The sequence below is a fragment of the Phacochoerus africanus genome, chromosome 2 (genome assembly GCF_016906955.1).
Source record: "Phacochoerus africanus isolate WHEZ1 chromosome 2, ROS_Pafr_v1, whole genome shotgun sequence".
Taxonomy (NCBI): domain Eukaryota; kingdom Metazoa; phylum Chordata; class Mammalia; order Artiodactyla; family Suidae; genus Phacochoerus; species Phacochoerus africanus.
In genome coordinates, this window is record NC_062545.1 from 128,755,556 (window position 1) to 128,772,092 (window position 16,537).

The 16,537-nt window shown below is 43.6% G+C and overlaps 1 protein-coding gene across 2 annotated transcripts; it reads right to left on the reverse strand.

Moving 5' to 3' along the window:
- Positions 1-9,592: 9,592 nt before the first annotated feature.
- LOC125119468 (beta-2-microglobulin) lies at positions 9,593-16,091 on the reverse strand. 2 transcript variants are annotated; one of them, XM_047766474.1, is made up of 4 exons: positions 15,946-16,091; positions 11,970-12,245; positions 11,378-11,405; positions 9,593-10,370 (listed from the first exon to the last, which is right to left on the reverse strand). In XM_047766474.1, exons 1-3 carry the CDS (start codon positions 16,010-16,012, stop codon positions 11,392-11,394), a joined length of 357 nt encoding a protein of 118 aa, XP_047622430.1. In that variant the 5' UTR covers positions 16,013-16,091; the 3' UTR covers positions 9,593-10,370; positions 11,378-11,391. The 2 variants fall into 2 exon arrangements, with proteins under 2 accessions (XP_047622430.1, XP_047622431.1); XM_047766475.1 differs by lacking the exon at positions 9,593-10,370 and adding an exon at positions 10,393-10,722.
- Positions 16,092-16,537: the final 446 nt, after the last annotated feature.

Below are 16,537 nucleotides of genomic sequence, written 5' to 3' on the forward strand. Positions count from 1 at the left end.
CTAGGGGTCGAATCGGAGCTGTAGCCACCGGCCTACGCCACAGCCACAGCAACACAGGATCCGAGCCGCGTCTGCAACCTACACCACAGCTCACGGCAACGCCGGATCCTTATCCCACTGAGCAAGGGCAGGGACCGAACCCGCAACCTCATGATTCCTAGTCGGATTCATTAACCACTGCGCCACGACGGGAACTCTGGAAACTTTGAATTTTTAATAGCAATTTGGGATTGTATGTATTGTGGGCCCTGAAGAGGAAGTTAACAGGAAACCCATAGTAGCAGACTAATGCCACACCCTTGCTCTATGAGCCCATCACCAGCTTTTGTATTTTGCTGCTAACAGCTAGCACCTGCACAGTATCCCCTACAAATTGCTGTCCGGCACTGGAGTGAGCTGGAAGTACCTAGGAGTTTTATATTTCACCCCACTGCACACTCCTGGCAGCCTATAGCCAAAGCCAGGGTGATGTGGACTACCAGAGCCTAGCTCCTTTCCTTTAAGGCAGGACAAACTCTGAGATGTATCCTTTTGTTCTGAGCTCCTGTAAGTAGGTTGAGTATAGGACTTATGAAATCACACTCTCATTTGGCTTCTTCCCATTCCCTATCCTTCATTCCCCATGCCCTATTGGTTTCTCCTGGAAGCCCTTTCTTAATAGTAAATCACTTAGTCCAGATCCTTGGCTTAGGGCCTGCGTCTACAAGAACTCAATCTGAGACATTCACTGATTCTTCAGATAATGAAAATGGTATGCCCAGTTGCAGACAGCTGAGCATACCTGTAAAACCATTTCAAATAACAGTATAGCATTGTGTGGCATCAAGAGTCCTCTGTTTTTTTTTAAGTGAAAACAGTAAAAAGAGGAAGTGGCCCATGGGAGACGGGAGGCCTGCACATCACTGTGGTCTTCAGTTGGGCCTGTGTACTATAGAGATATAAATACCTCCTTAGTTTCATAAACTTTTTTTTTGCTTTTTAGGGCCACACCCAAGGCATATGGAGGTTCCCAGCCTAGGGGTCTAATCTGAGCTGTAGCTGCCGGCCTACACCAGAGCCACAGCAGTGCCAGAGCTGAGCTGCATCTGCAACCTACACCACAGCTCACAGCAATGCAGGATCCTTAACCCACTGAGTGAGGAGGCCAGAGTTTGAACCCAAAACCTCATGGTTCCTAGTTGGGTTTGTTTCTGCTGCACCACAACGGAAACTCCAGTTTCATAGACTTTTAAATCGTCTGTGCTGTGGAGGAACAAAGAAGGTGAATAACTCTGCATCCAATTAATGAGAAGATGTATGAAATTTAGTACATAGTGAGTGCTTGATACATGATCAAATTATGATTTTTGAAGTATATTTACTGTTTGTTTGTTTTTTATTAGCCCTTCTTGTGCTTTCTAAAGTATCAGAATAGTTTTTAATGCGTAAAGTTTCCAATCATGGTACTCACAAATACTTTATTTCTTTTTAAGATATCTAGGGGGAGTTCCTGTCGTGGCACAGTGGTTAACGAATCCGACTAGGAACCATAGGGTTACGGGTTCAGTCCCTGCCCTTGCTCAGTGGGATAAGGATCCGGCGTTGCCTTGAGCTGTGGTGTAGGTTGCAGACACGGCTCGGATCCCGTGTTGCTGTGGCTCTGGCATAGCCAGTGGCTACAGCTCCGATTCGACCCCTAGCCTGGGAACCTCCATATGCCGTAGGAGCGGCCCAAAGAAATAGCAAAAAGCCAAAAAGCCAAAAAAAAAAAAAAGATATCTAGGAACCAAATAATAGTCTTCAGGGTTTTTTTAAATAAAGGCCTAGGATTTAAGAAAAAATAGGCTAATTTTTTACCCCTAAAACCTTGACGGCTACATCACAGACAAAATACTGATTTTATTAAAGAAAGACTTTGAGTTTTGCCTCAAGAGTTTACAGTATAAGAAGCATAAGCAAACAGCAACAGCCCAAACATATTGGGAAAGTAGTTGTTGACAAAAACAGAAAAGAACATTTGCTGGTTCTCTGTTATTTCCTTTTTTTGCCATTTTTTCATTGGGGATAGTGAGATATAAAAATTATTATTTCAATCATGGACTTGGAGAAGAGACTTGTGGCTGCCTGATGGGAGGGGAAGGGAGTGGGAGGGATCGGGAGCTTGGGCTTATCAGACACACCTTAGAATAGATTTACAAGGAGATCCTGCTGAATAGCATTGAGAACTTTGTCTAGATACTCATGTTGCAACAGAAGAAAGGCTGGGGGAAAAATGTAATTGTAATGTATACATGTAAGGATAACCTGACCCCCTTGCTGTACAGTGGGAAAATAAAAAAAATAAAAAAAAAAAAGACACATGCACCTGCGTGTTCAATGGAGCACTATTCACAATAGCCAAGACATGGGAACAACCCAAATGTCCATCGACAGATGATTGGATTCGGAAGATGTGATATATATACACAATGGAATACTACTCAGCCATAACAAGAATGACATAATGCCATTTGCAGCAACATGGATGGAACTAGAGACTCTCATACTGAGTGAAATGAGCCAGAAAGACAAAGACAAATACCATATGATATCACTTATAACTGGAATCTAATATACAGTACAAATGAAGCTTTCCACAGAAAAGAAAATCATGGACTTGGAGAATAGACTTGTGGCTGCCTGGGGGGTGAGAGAGGGGGTGGGAGGGATCGGGAGCTTGGGGTTAAAGGAGGCAAACTATTGCTCTTGGAATGGATTTACAATGAGATCCTGCTGTGTAGCATTGAGAACTGTGTCTAGATACTTATATCGCAACACAACAATGGGAGGAAAAAGTATGTATACATGTATGTATAACTTGGTCCCCATGCTGTACAGTGGAAAAAATAAAATAAATTAATAAAAAAAAGAAAAAAATTATTATTTCATAAATTTAAAAGTAAATGTAATAATGTGTCCATTTTTTTAAAGATAGAACAAAAATTTAAATTTCCTGAAACGCCAACCGCACCAAAATGAACACTAATAAGTGATCATCTCTAGATTGTAGGATTAACAAGGATTTTTTTCTGCCTATGTAAACTTCCTATTTTAAAGTTAATAAACATATACTCAAATAATGAAAGTCGTAAAAATTCAAATCACATAGAAGTATGTAGAATTATATCTTAAAAAGTCTGCCTTCATCTTTCTCCTGCCCTTAGGTAAACATTGTTAAGAGATTGTTGTATATATTTCTGGACCTTTTCCTGTGGCTGTATCTGCTTGGAGAGGTTGAGAAAAAAGTTAAAACGTTAATATAGTTTGTTTTAAATCTATAGGAAAATGATATCAGAGGTAGCACTTCAGCTTAGAGTACCTGAGATGGCAAATGCTGCTGCTCTGAAGGAGGAGATGAACAGGATGATTGCCACAGATGCCAAGATCTGAGCATTATTCTTGAGAAATATTATGCACAAACCACTAAGAGTTATAGTCTCATCTCTTGATGTTTCCTTGTATCCTTGGGGCAACAGAGCAGTTCCAGGTTAAAGTTGATAAATTCGAACTCACATTTCTGTCTTTCTCTCTGTATTTGACTCTCTCTTCTTGGTATGTTTTTTCTCCCTTTACCTTAGTGAATTGCCTTAGACCATGGCTCCCACCTTATGGCTTTTTCTCACTATCATTTGGTTTGGTCAGTTAAGATATGGGGTCCCTTCAGGCTGTCCCTGCAGTTCTAGAACCTGCACGCAATCATATGCTGTTTTTCTCTGATTTCTTCTGCCCTTGTAAATTCTTCTCAATAGGGAAATATAAGGAAATGCAAGAACTATTTAACAAAAAATAGCCCTAACATAAAATGGAGAATGATGGGTACACATTGAGAGAATCCAATGGGGTCCAAAAGGTGGTGTTCTTATTATAAAAGATTGCAGAGGTTTATGATATTTTTCTTTATTTTTTAATTCGATGATGAGGTGGACAGTTTTATCTTTTGTCTTTTTAGGGCTGCACCTGTGGCATATGGAAGTTTCAAGGCTAGGGGTCGAATCAGAGCTGTAGCTGCAGGCCTCTGTGCAGCCACAGCAACACGGGATCTGTGCCTTGTCTGCAACCTACGCCACAGCTCATGGCAATGCCAGCTCCTTAACCCACTGGGTGAGGCCAGGGATCAAACCCGCAACCTCATGGATCCTAGTGGGGTTTGTTAACCACTGAGCCATGCAGGGAACTCCCAAGGAGGGCAATTTTAAAACAACTCTAAAATCAGTGTCCTGAAAGAAAAATTTTGTTTATCAATTGCGAAATAATTCTTCAAATAATCAATTTGCCTCAAGCTAAGAAACAGCTTCCTTGGGCCCTTTCACCAACGTAGTCTGGGGTGAGATCAGCCCTTTGCCTAGGAGAATGGAGGAGTCTTGTGGGTTCCACCCTCCTCCTGTCTGGCCAGGCCACGGTAGATGATGTTGGCTCAGCTGCCACTTCCTCTATCTAGTGTTTAGAAGGACAGGACACAGGCCGTACTGTTGGCCATGGTGAGCAGCAGTAGGGAAACACTGCTGCGTAGGGTCTGAGCCTACCTTGTTTCCTCTTCTACTCCTCCACTCCCATTCCACCCCCAATCCCTCCACACCCTCCACCACATACATATGGTTTCAGAAAAACATCAGCTGACACTCAGGAAAATGGCTTTTAGCAAATTGACTCTCTAACAAATTAGTCTTCTCCTTTTATTTACTCCTTCATCTGTGCCTTGAGAAACTACTAAAAACAATTCAGGGCATTACCTACCAGACCTGCTTTTGCATGTGACACCAATATGAAATGCATGTGTTTGTGTATAATAGTTTATAGAAAATATTTTCTAGAACCTTTTTTATTTTAGCAACATAGCATGGATATTCTTCCATGTTAGTATGTAAGATCAAATTCTTTATTACTACAATTGAGACTTTTTAATTTGCATTGCATAGTTATATTTAATAAGCTAAATTAAGCTCCAGTATTTCTCCTCTTTGATCAGTCTCTTCTGAAATGGTCCAAATGGGCATTACATTGGACCATCAGCCAGCAAAGCAGCTTTTCACAAAATAGTTTTGTTGAGTGACATGGAACAAAAAGTCCTTTATGATGTAGCCCAATGGATCTCTACCTTGGCTGCACGTAAGAACTATCTAAAGATTTAAACAGTACTGTGAAAACTTATCTCCACACAAAAATCTTCCCACACTGTTTAATTCATAATTGCCAAAATTTGCAACAAGCCAAGATGTCCTTCATTAGGTGAATGGATAAATAGACTGTGGTACATCCAAACAATGGAATATTATTCAAAGCTAAAAAATGAGTTACCAAGTCATGAAAAGACATGGAGGAACTTTAAATGTATATAACTACCTGAAAGAAGCCAATATGAGAAATCCACATACTGTGTGATTCAGGATATGACATTCAGGATAAGGAAAAACTATGGTGACAGAAAAAGATCAATGATTACCAAGGGTGGGAGGAATTAATAGGCAAAGCACAGAAGACTTTTAGGGAAGTAAAATACTCAGATACCATAATGATGGATACATGTCAATATACATAGTATATTCTCATTGAACAAAACACCAAGAACAACCTTAAACTATGGACTTTGTTGATTAGGATGTGTCAGTGCAGGTTCATCAGCTGTAACAAACACCACTCTGGTGGAGGATGCTGATAATGGGTGAGGCTGTGCATGTATGGGGACGGAGGTATATGGGAAATCTCTGTATCTTCCCCTCAGTTTTGCTGTAAACCTAAAAACTGCTTTAAAAACATAAGGTTTTAATTTAAAAAAAAAAAAACAGTAATAGAATACTGATAACTGGGCTCCATACTTACAGATTGTGATTTACTTGGTCTGGATGGGTGCCTGGGAAGCTGAGTTTTGTCTTGTTTAATAGACTCTATTTTTCAGAGTTGTTTTTTTTGGGGGGGGGTTGTTTGTTTGTTTTTGCTTTTCAGGGCCACACATGTGGCATATGGAAGTTCCCAGGCTAGGGGTTGAATTGGAGCTGCAGCTGCCAGCCTATGCCACAACCACAGCAACATGGGATCCCAGCCACATCCACAGTCTACACCACAGCTTGTGGCAACACTGGCTCCTTAATCCACTGAGTAAGACCAGGGATTGAACCAACATCCTCATGGATACTAGTCAGGTTCGTTTCTGCTGAGCCATAATGGGAACTCCAAGCCGGTATTTTTAAAATAAGTTCCACAGGTGATTCAAATGTGCATCCAGGATAGAGAGTTCCCATCTAAGTTATTGATCTTGTCAGTTAAGTTCCTACAAGTCTTCCCCCAGGTACTTCCCCCAGGTAATTTATTTATTTTGCGTCTTTTTAGGGCCACACCCTCGGCATATGGAGGTTCCCAGGCCAGGGGTCAAATCGGAGCTACAGCTGCTGGCCATGGCAATGCAGGATCCAAGCCATGTCTTCGACCTATACCACAGCTCACGGCAATTCCCAGGTCCTTAACCCACTAAGCAAGGCCAGGGATCGAACCCACAACCTCATGGCTCCTAGTTGGATTCATTTCCACTGTGCCACAACTGGAACTCCCCCAACAGGTACCTTCACCACTGTTTGGAGTTTAGTCACACATGTCATAGCTCTGTACTTCTCATAATTTTACCCACTTACCTCAGGCACCATTTACCAACTGGAAGAACCACTACCCACCAAGTCTCAGCTCAAGCAAATGTCTTCCATAACACTTAAGTTTTTGTTTTTGCTAATGTTTGGAAGTTAGTTAGTTGGATGAATGGATGGAGAGAGAGAGAGAGGGAGATAAAGATAGATAAATATTGGAGAAAAGAAAACCCTAGTACAGAGTTAGTGGGAATGTAATTTAGTACAGCCTCTGTGGAAAACAGCGTGGAACTTCCTCAAGAAATAAAAACAGAACTACCATACAATCTACCTAAAGTTTTTGTTTCCCTGAATACATTTTCCTATCATCTAGCTCTTCAGGCATTCCTGTGTGTACTTTTTATCGCAATATATTTTAATTTTTCAAGTGCATGTCTGTCCCTCCACTAGGGTAATTTGAGAATAGTGTTGTTTTATTCATCTTGTCAGTACCTAGCACTAACTAACTCAAATTCATAATAAAATAAAAAAATAAACAAGGCTAGTCATCAAGCATAAAATATGTCTTGAAATCGAAGTCTAGTGTTTCATTTAAGTATTGCTTGTTAAAATATGAAGTGCTCCAGATTCTTTTGCTCCCTCTTAGAATCTGCACATTCATTATGTCTTGGCCCAGGGAACAGAATTCTGGTTAAAAGAAGCTATAAAGCCTTAATTATAAGACAAGACACCATAAAACTCCTAAAAGAGAACCTAGGCAAAACACTCTGTGATGTAAATTGGACCAATGTTTTCTTAGGTCAGTCTACCAAGGCAACAGAAAATAAAAATTGGAGTTCCCATTGTGGCACAGAAACTTACTGCAGCAGAGAGAGTCTCTGCACAAGTGTAGGTTCAATCTCCAGCCGGCGCAATGGGTTAAAGAATCAGCATTGCCACAGCTGCAGCTAAGCTTTAATCCCTGGCCTGGGAACTTCCATATGCTGCAGGCAGGTGCAGCCATTTAAAAAAAAAAAAAAAGGAAAAATAAATAAATAAATAGGACTTAAACTTATAAGATTTTGCACAGCAAAGGAAACTGTAAACAAAATGAAAAGATGACCTATGGATTGGGAGAAAATATTTGCAAATGATGCAACAGACAAGGGCTTGATTTCAAAAATATAAAAACAGCTCATACGATTCCATAACAGCAACAACAACAAAAAAACCCAATTGAAAAATGGGCAGAAGACCTAAGTAGAAAGAGTCATACAGATGGCACGTGTATCTGCCATACTCATGGCAGAGCATGAAGACATACAGAGAAGGCCAACAGACACATGAAAAGATGCTCATCATCACAAATTATTTGAAAAATGCAAATCAAAACTACAATGAGTTGGAGTTGCTTTGTGGCTCAGTGGGTTAAGGGTCTGGCATTGTGGCTGCTGCGGCTTTGGTTACAGCTTTGGTGCAAGTTTGATCCCTGGCCCAGGAACTTCTGAATGCTATGGGCATGGCCAAAAAAAACCAAACAAACAAAACAAAACAAAAAAAACCCACAAAACCAAAAAACAAAGAAAAAAACTACAGTGAGGTACAACCTCACACAGGTCAGAATGGCCATAATTGTTACTGTATATAAAACAGATAATCAACAAGGACCTACTGTACAACACAGCAAACTTTACTTAATGTTCTGTAATAACCTATGTGGGAAAAGAATCTGAAAAATAATGATGTATTTATAACTGAATCACTTTGCTGTATACTGAAACTAATACAACATTGTAAATCAACTCTACTCTAGTATTAAATAAAAATTAAATTTATATTTAAATATTTTTTGTCTTTTGGGGCCACACTCACAGCTTATGGAGGTTCCCAGGATAGGGGTCGAATCACAGCTGTAGTCGCCAGCCTATGCCACAGCCACAGCAACACAGGATCTGAGCTGCGTCTTCGACCTACACCAAAGCTCATGGCAACGCCAGATCCTTAACCCACTGAGCAAGGCCAGGGATCAAACCTATGTCCTCATGGATGCTGGTCAGGTTTGTTAACCACTAAACCAAGATGGGAACTCCTTAAAAATTAAATTTATAAAAAGCCTACAATTAATAAATATTGGAGAGGGCATGGAGAAAAGGGAGACCTATTGAAGTGTTGGAGGAAATTGTAAATTTGTGCAGCCACTAGGGAAAACAGTATGGAGGTTCATAAAAAAAACTGAAAATAGAGTTGACATATGTTCCAGCATTCCCACTCCTGGGCTTATATCCAGACAAAACTGTAATTAGAAAAGATACGTGCATGCTTATGTTTACAGAAGCACTATTGACAATACGAACATACAGAAACAACATAATGCCCATCGACAGAAGAATGAATGAAGAAGACTGTGTGTGTGTGTGTGTGTGTGTGTGTGTGTGTGTGTCTACAATGGAATACTACTCAGTCATTTAAAAAGAGTAAAATAATGGAGTTCCCTTGCGGCACAGCAGATTAAGGATCTGGCATTCTCAGTATAGTGGTTTGGGTCACTGCTGTGGCAAAGGTTCGATCCCTGGCTCAGAAAATTCCACATGCTGAGGGCAGGGCCAGAAAAAAAGAAGAATGAAATGATGCCATTTGCAGCAACATAGATAGAACTAGAGATGATGATATTAAGTGAAGTAAGTCAGAAAGAGAAAGACAAATACTATATGATACCATTTATATGTGAAATCTAAAATACAACACAAATCAACATATCTATGAAACAAAAACAGACCCAGAGATATATAGATAACAGATTTGCAGTTGTCAAGGCAGATGAGGAGAAAAGCACTGGGAGTTTGATATTAGTAGAGGCAACTATTATATATAGTATGGATAAACAACAGGGTGCTACTGTATAACATGGAGAACTATATTCATTATCCTGTGATAAAACATTATGGGAAATAGTAAGAAAAGGAGTATATAACTGAGTCACTTTTTTATACAGCAGAAATCAATACAACGTTATAAGTCAACAATACTTCAATAATTTTTTTTATGAAAAGACAGAAGCCAGGCCTCCCAGCAGACATCTGTGTCCCCTAAGTCATTTAACTTCTTGGAGATGTAGTTCTTCATTTGTAAAATGCAGGCACTGATACACCTTCAACTGTGAACCAAACCCAACATATACATGAGGAGTTTCACTCTTCTCCGAGTGATAGTTGAAGACAATTTCCCTGTTTGAACAAAGGTGTTAGAAGGCATATGATATTTAAGTACTAAAAATCAAGTTTTACCATCAGTTTAGTTGGACAAACAAAATAAAAACAAGCACAACTATGTCTCAATCAAAAGATGTAAGAAGTAAATATGATTTTACATGACAAAACGTCAACTCTATAACATATTTCCAATAATTCTGACATTATCTTTAGAAAATTTTCCCAAAATTCTGAGAAAAAGGACAAACTGGAGGTTTACTCTAAAGTTAGATTGCTGTCTTATTATCTAGTTTTATGTGCATTTGAAACTGAAGACTTTATACATGACCAAGATGTTTGATGTTAACCCTGAAATTCTTTCCTCCACATCTCTAGGCTACCGGCACCCCCTCTACATCTACCTGCTCAGACAGTTTAAACATGGAGACTACACCCAAGGTAGAATTACAAAGAAGACAACATTTGTGGTAACATCAATACGATTTCTGATTTATGTGCATAAAGTATAAAAGCTTATTAAAAAGCATAAAGTATTAAAAAGCAACAAATCAGAACTTGGATTCATCCAACCCAGATGCAGCATCTTCATAAGCTGAAAACAAGGGGAGAAAACGTAATTAGCAAATACATTTATTTTATTTGAATTACAGATAGCACCGCCAATTTATCTAACCTGTGCTGTAGGAATCACTGTGGGTCAAAGAAGTAGCTGCAAGCCACCTTCCAGACCCCTTACAGAGAGCATATCCAGTTAGTTTATCCCACTGGTTCTCCCACAACCTTAGAGGAAAGAATGCTGGTATTAGAGATTAGATCCTGGCTCTACCATTTAGAAACTGTGTCTCTCTGGGAAGGGCACCCAAACTCTCTGATGTTCCTCACATTGATCGGCCAGTCCCAGGATGTAACAGGAAATCTGAACAGGTTTTCAGTGCCAAGGTTCCCTGTGGAGTAGAATTTCCCAGAAAAGCTGGATTATCCCCCTGTAAACTCCAAACGAAGACGCAGAGGTGTCCAATGAATGCCTCCGTGCTTCATGCAGTTAGAGCTACTTGCAGGAAACATCGGCTGCAGTATCTTTATACTGAGTTACAACAGTCTGTTTCCATTCTCTCCTGTACTGGACTGAGAGCCTCCAGAAGCAAACATAGTGCCCATACTGCTGAGAAACGGTACGTCTACAGAACCAGGTCGCTCCTGGCTTGTGGCTGAATAACAAAGCAATTGCCATGCAAAGGAAAGGACGGTTCCCTCTTGAAGGCCCAGAGATGCCCAGTGTAGCAATGGCAGAAGAAAGAGCAAACCCTTGCGAGTGCTGTGGGTAAATGCTGCCTCTGCCCTGTCACAGCAGCCCTGCGGCTCCTCTGTCCTTCCTTTAGAGGGTCAGTGGCGCTGGCAGTGCCACACCCAGGGCCACATGCCTTCCTCACGCCACTCCACAGGAGGAGGGAATGTGACCCCATGGGATTCTTCTCTGCCTGCTCAACTGCTGCCTTGATTAATGTCCTGCAGACAGTGAGTGCCAGCACCTTAGAGCTGTCTATAATAGTTCCCAGGACAGTGACATTTAAAAAGACCACTGTGAGGTTAGAAACTCACCTCTGTGATGCCGGTTAGTGGTCTCGATCTATGCAAAAGAAAATGGAGAAAGGAAAACAGTTAAAGTTTACTTTTGAAATACTATGTACTAACAAGTGTCTGAAACTGTTATACTACAACTGGCAGGAGAGCCCCCCGTCCCTGACCATGAGCGCCTTGTTAGGACCCAACCTTGCCTGGTGGCCTAGATCCCACCCCAGCCAGACAACTGGAGGGGTCCAGGATTGGAGGGCACCAGGAGAGCAGGGCTTACAGACCAAGGCCTGTGCTTCCCTGAGACTCTCCTTGGTCCTGACTCTCCCCGAGGCTGTCAGGAAAGCCAAAGAAGCCACTAGGGAAGAACTGTTGGAAGTGTATGTGCACTTGCGCAAGTGCTGCTGCTGCTGCTGCTGCTCCTTGCTCTCACTGCAGGGAGACCACTGTCTCAGGCACTGTGCCAAGCAGAGGTCTCTCAGAAGGTGCTACTAGTTGGAGCTTTAATAAAGTCCCTGATAATCCCAGGATGCAGATGCTTTTAGGTCAGAGCAGCATTCTGCTGTGGCTATGCTCAGATTCGGTTGGCAGCAGTGAAGGAAAGAACTTGAAAACTCACCCCACTTAACTGTCTTGGGCTTATCGAGAGTCACGTGTTTCACGCGGCAGCTATACTGATCCACAGCGTTAGGAGTGAAATTAGCGTGGACCAGAAGGTAGAAAGACCAGTCCTTGCTGAAAGACAGGTCTGACTGCTCCACCTTCATCTTCTCCCCGTTTTTCAGCAAGTCAATTTCAATCTGGGGCGGATGGAACCCAGATACATAGCAGTTCAGGTAATTTGGCTTTCCGTTTTCCGCTGGGTGGCGTGAGTAAACCTGAACCTTCGGGGGACCTGAGGAGCATCAAGGAAAGACAGATGAAACGCCAGAGGATTTCACCAGGGGCTACCTGTGTCTAAAGCCAGGTCAGGCACCAAGTGTTTAAACTTGGCCATCCATTTCTCCCAGCCCATTTCCCTTCAGGCCAAATGAGCTTCCATTTTTACACACTGCAGCATATGGAGGTTGCCAGGCTAGGGGTTGAATTGGGAGCTGTAGCTGCTGGCTTACACCACAGCCACAGCAATGCAGGATCGGAGCCCGGTCTGTGGTGTAGCTGCTGGCCTACACCACAGCTCACGGCAACACCGGATCCTTAACCCACTGAGCTTGGCCAGGGATTGAACTCCCAACCTCATGGTTACTAGTCGGATTCGTTTCCGTTGCACCACAGCAGGAACTCCACAGCCTCCGTTTTGAGCGATAAACCCTGACTTAGTAACTTGCCCACACAGTTCCCCTACACAGGCCTTTTAGGCTTTTTTTCTAGCAGATTTCTAGTAACATCTTTTTCTGTCAGTGGAGACTGTGCCAAATCGTCAAGGACCTTTCTGTGAGGCTCCCAAGAGCTTCTCATGGCTCCTCAGCAGACACTGAATTCGTGCTCACTCCAGAGTCTGCATGATTTGGTCCCACCTACTTCTCATGCTTCATTTCTCACTGCACAACCTTCCAGAGTAGCCACATCAAAAAACTCACATTACTGTGCCCTGTTTCAGCCCCGTCAGTTTTCTTCCTTATGTTTACTCCTTTCATTTTTGCCTCTTGCCTAGATCCCCACCCAACAGACCTCTCGGTATGTGCCTAGTACATTGCCTGGCACACAGCAATTGTTCTGTAAGTGGCAGGTGTTGTTATTACTACCTCCTTGCTCAGGTTCCTGAGAGAGTCAACTCAAAGTAGGTTTGTACTTGGAGTTCCCGTCGTGGCTCAGTGGTTAATGAATCCGACTAGGAACCATGAGGTTGCGGGTTCGACCCCTGGCCTTGCTCAGTGGGTTAAGGATCCGGCATTGCCGTGAGCTGTGGTGTAGGTTGCAGACACGGCTCGGACCCTGTGTTGCTGTGGCTCTGGCATAGGCCGGTGGCTACAGCTCCGATTCGACCCCTAGCCTGGGAACCTCCATATGCCGTGGCAGCAGCCCAAGAAAATGGCAAAAAAGACCAAAAAAAAAAAAAGTAGGTTTGTACAAAACACAACCTTTTTACCATGTCCAGAGCCTATGTGACAAATCTCTGACTTTGTACCTGATTTCATGAGCTAGAAAACAAAGGAACAGAACCAAAAGGCCTAGAGGAGCTGGCAAACACCTTAAATGAGTGAGTTGGGATGGGTAAGAACAATAGGGAGGGGTGAGGACTGTAGCAAATGGGAGAAAACATACTCTCCATTAAGGCCAAGTGTGTGAGAATGGAATTCCCACTCTTAATCAGCATGTCAAGGTTGACTGCCGTCATCTGCCAGGCTGTCAATATTGTATAATGCTGTAGAACAGTGGTCTCCAAAATGGGATGCATGACTAGATCCTCCATGGGGATGTGGGAAAAAAGTACTGTCAGTTGTCTAAGTGTTTCTTCCAAAGTGCAGAGAAGTGTTACTGCTACTACAAATACAGACTGACACTTCTACATGTTAATAACCCACCTTTAAATACAGCTACATTCAGGGTACATGGTTATAAAGGTCATCTCTTCCTCCATGTTCAGAAGGTGGGGAGGTGGGTAGTACCTGGTCAATGACCAGATGTATCTGCCTAGAGACACCCCATCGTCAAAGAAAAGGTCCCTAGTCCCACCAAGAGCTAGACTGCAAATACCACGAAGCCCTGATATGTTTTCATAGTTAAAAATGAAGATAAATCAGAAATCTCTTTGCTTTTGAGCTTCTAGTAATTAGAACATAATAAATGCTAAAGTCATGAGAACACATGTTCATCCTGCCTGGAGTTCTCTCTTTGTGGTCGCCAGGCAGGTCTCTGCAAGACCATCACAATAATCTCTTCCAAGAAAGCAGCAATAGCAGAATCTGGTCAGCCACTACTGGCTATGTGACTTTGGGAGAGCTGAGTTGCTATAGCTAAACTGAAAAACTAACTTATGCCCACAGTGAAATGAAATCCACACACACAGGAAACAGCACAAAATACAACCCCACAGGCATTCCCAATTACACTTTCTTATATGTCTTCCAGAAACATTCTTGTGTATCTTCCAGGCATGGATTATTTTGGAAATTATCAAATTAAGATAGTTTTAATGTCGAGGGAGGGTTGTTTGTTTTTGTTTTGTTTTGTTTTTGCTTTTGGGGGCTGCACCTGTGGCACATGGAGGTTCCCAGGCTGGGGGTCGAACTGGAGCTACAGTTGCTGGCCTACACCACAGCCGCAGCTGCATCTGCGACCTACACCACAGCTCACGGCAACGGCGGGTCCTTAACCCACTGAGTGAGGCCAGGGATTGAACCCACCACCTCATGGTTCCTAGTCGGATTTGTTTCCCCTGGTCACCATGGGAACTCCTCAGTTTGTTTGTTTGCTTGCTTGTTTGTTTGAAAGACTTACATAGTCACTACCAAATATCAATAACAGTGATGACACACATTATGTTTTATATTGTCAACAACTTATAAATTCCTTTTTCTCTTGATCAAAACAAAACAAAACCAAACCCGACTTCACAAAGGCTTTTGTGAGTGAGAAAAATCTGAGGGTCTGATATACTGCGGAGTATTTAGAAGGTACTGGAGATCCACAGTGTCCCGACAGACAGCCTGGGTGAGCGTGTTAATTACTCCTATCTGGAGTTTTACGGCTGATAAACCTTCTGACTGATAAACCTTCGCTTACTCAAAACTGAAAGCAGACTCAGCTCATCTCAGAAAGAACCAGGCAAGGAGCCAAAGAGGAAGTCCTCTGTGAAGAAAGGCAACAGGGGCCATGGCGCCCAGCTTGCTCCCAAGAATCTCACCCTAGAAGGATGTGGAGAGCGCCCGGATTACAGCCAAAGGGCACACAACCCCGCCAAATGCTCCGGTCTGGCTCCCCTGTCTGCCCTTTGTCCCCGGTGTAATTAAGTTACTTCAAAACTCTTCGTGCCTCCCTTTCCTCATCTGTGGCGTGCTGATGATAAGACATCTTGTTCGCCTCGAGGACGCATTTCACGATTAAATGGCAAACATATTTGGGGAAAGTACAGAAGGGCAGCTGAACCTGGCGGGTGCCTGGACGAAGCTCAAGACCCTCAGGCTCCCGGCCGATTGACAGACCTGGACTTGGGGGCGACTCCACCCATTCGCCGGCCCCACCCCTGCGCTTTGGGACCCGCTAGCGGGTCCTCTGCTCCAGGTGCGCCTAGGGAGCCTGAAGTCCCTCCGAGCAGCGGAAGAGAACCCCTCCCCCACCTCGGTCGATCTGAAGCTTACCCGCACCCCGAAAGTCTACCGCTTCCCACCAGGCACCCGCGTGTCAGAGGTTCCCTCCGCCGAGCCCACACAAGCTGGACTCGCACCCGGCCCCCACACCTAGCCCACCCCACCGACTCCACAGCGAGGAAGCCCGGGGCTTGTCCACCGAGCCGGGAAGGGAAACTTGGCGAGCGGGACCTGACCCCCAGCGTTCGTGCCCAGAGTGCCCCCAGAGTTAGCGCCCGGAGTGCCCGATGGCTTGAGCGGGAGAGGGAGGGCTGGTAGAAGAGGGAGGGGAGGAGGAGGACTCACGCGCGACCGCATCCAGGCCAGACAGTGAGAGCAGCCCGAGCAGGACCAAGGCCACGAGGGGAGCCATCGCTACTGGAGCGGTGCTGGCGGTGGAATGAGAGCTCGGCTCCCTGCCCGCATTTATAGCCCACGTCCAGGCCGCCAATCAGAACCCTGCCCGCCAGGCCCGTCACCCGTCTCTTAGCGAGCGCTGCCCGAGCAGGTTAGAAAGAGGGACCAACCCGTTTTCAGTTTCATTTTCTAAGTCTTATGATGCGTAGGAAGGCAAAGGTTGGACTGGGTGGATTCACTCTTTGTACATCTTCGCCCTCCGATCTGGGCGGTGCACCCAAGCTAGGAGCGTGAGCCTTCTGCCTTAGCAAAGCAGTTTGCACCAACGTTCGCTTTTCAGATCAGCGCCAGAAACGCCGGGGGACTTATGAACCCAGAAACTGTAGTTTTAAATCACGAAAACAGAAACCCAAAGCAGTTAAGGCTAAGGACAGAATGGAACCGGGCAGAATCAGAACATGGGTTCACAATTACAGCCTAGAAATAAGCTCTGGGGCTTTTGTACTCGTTGGACAGGAAGAATAGTCCAGGCACCTCGAGG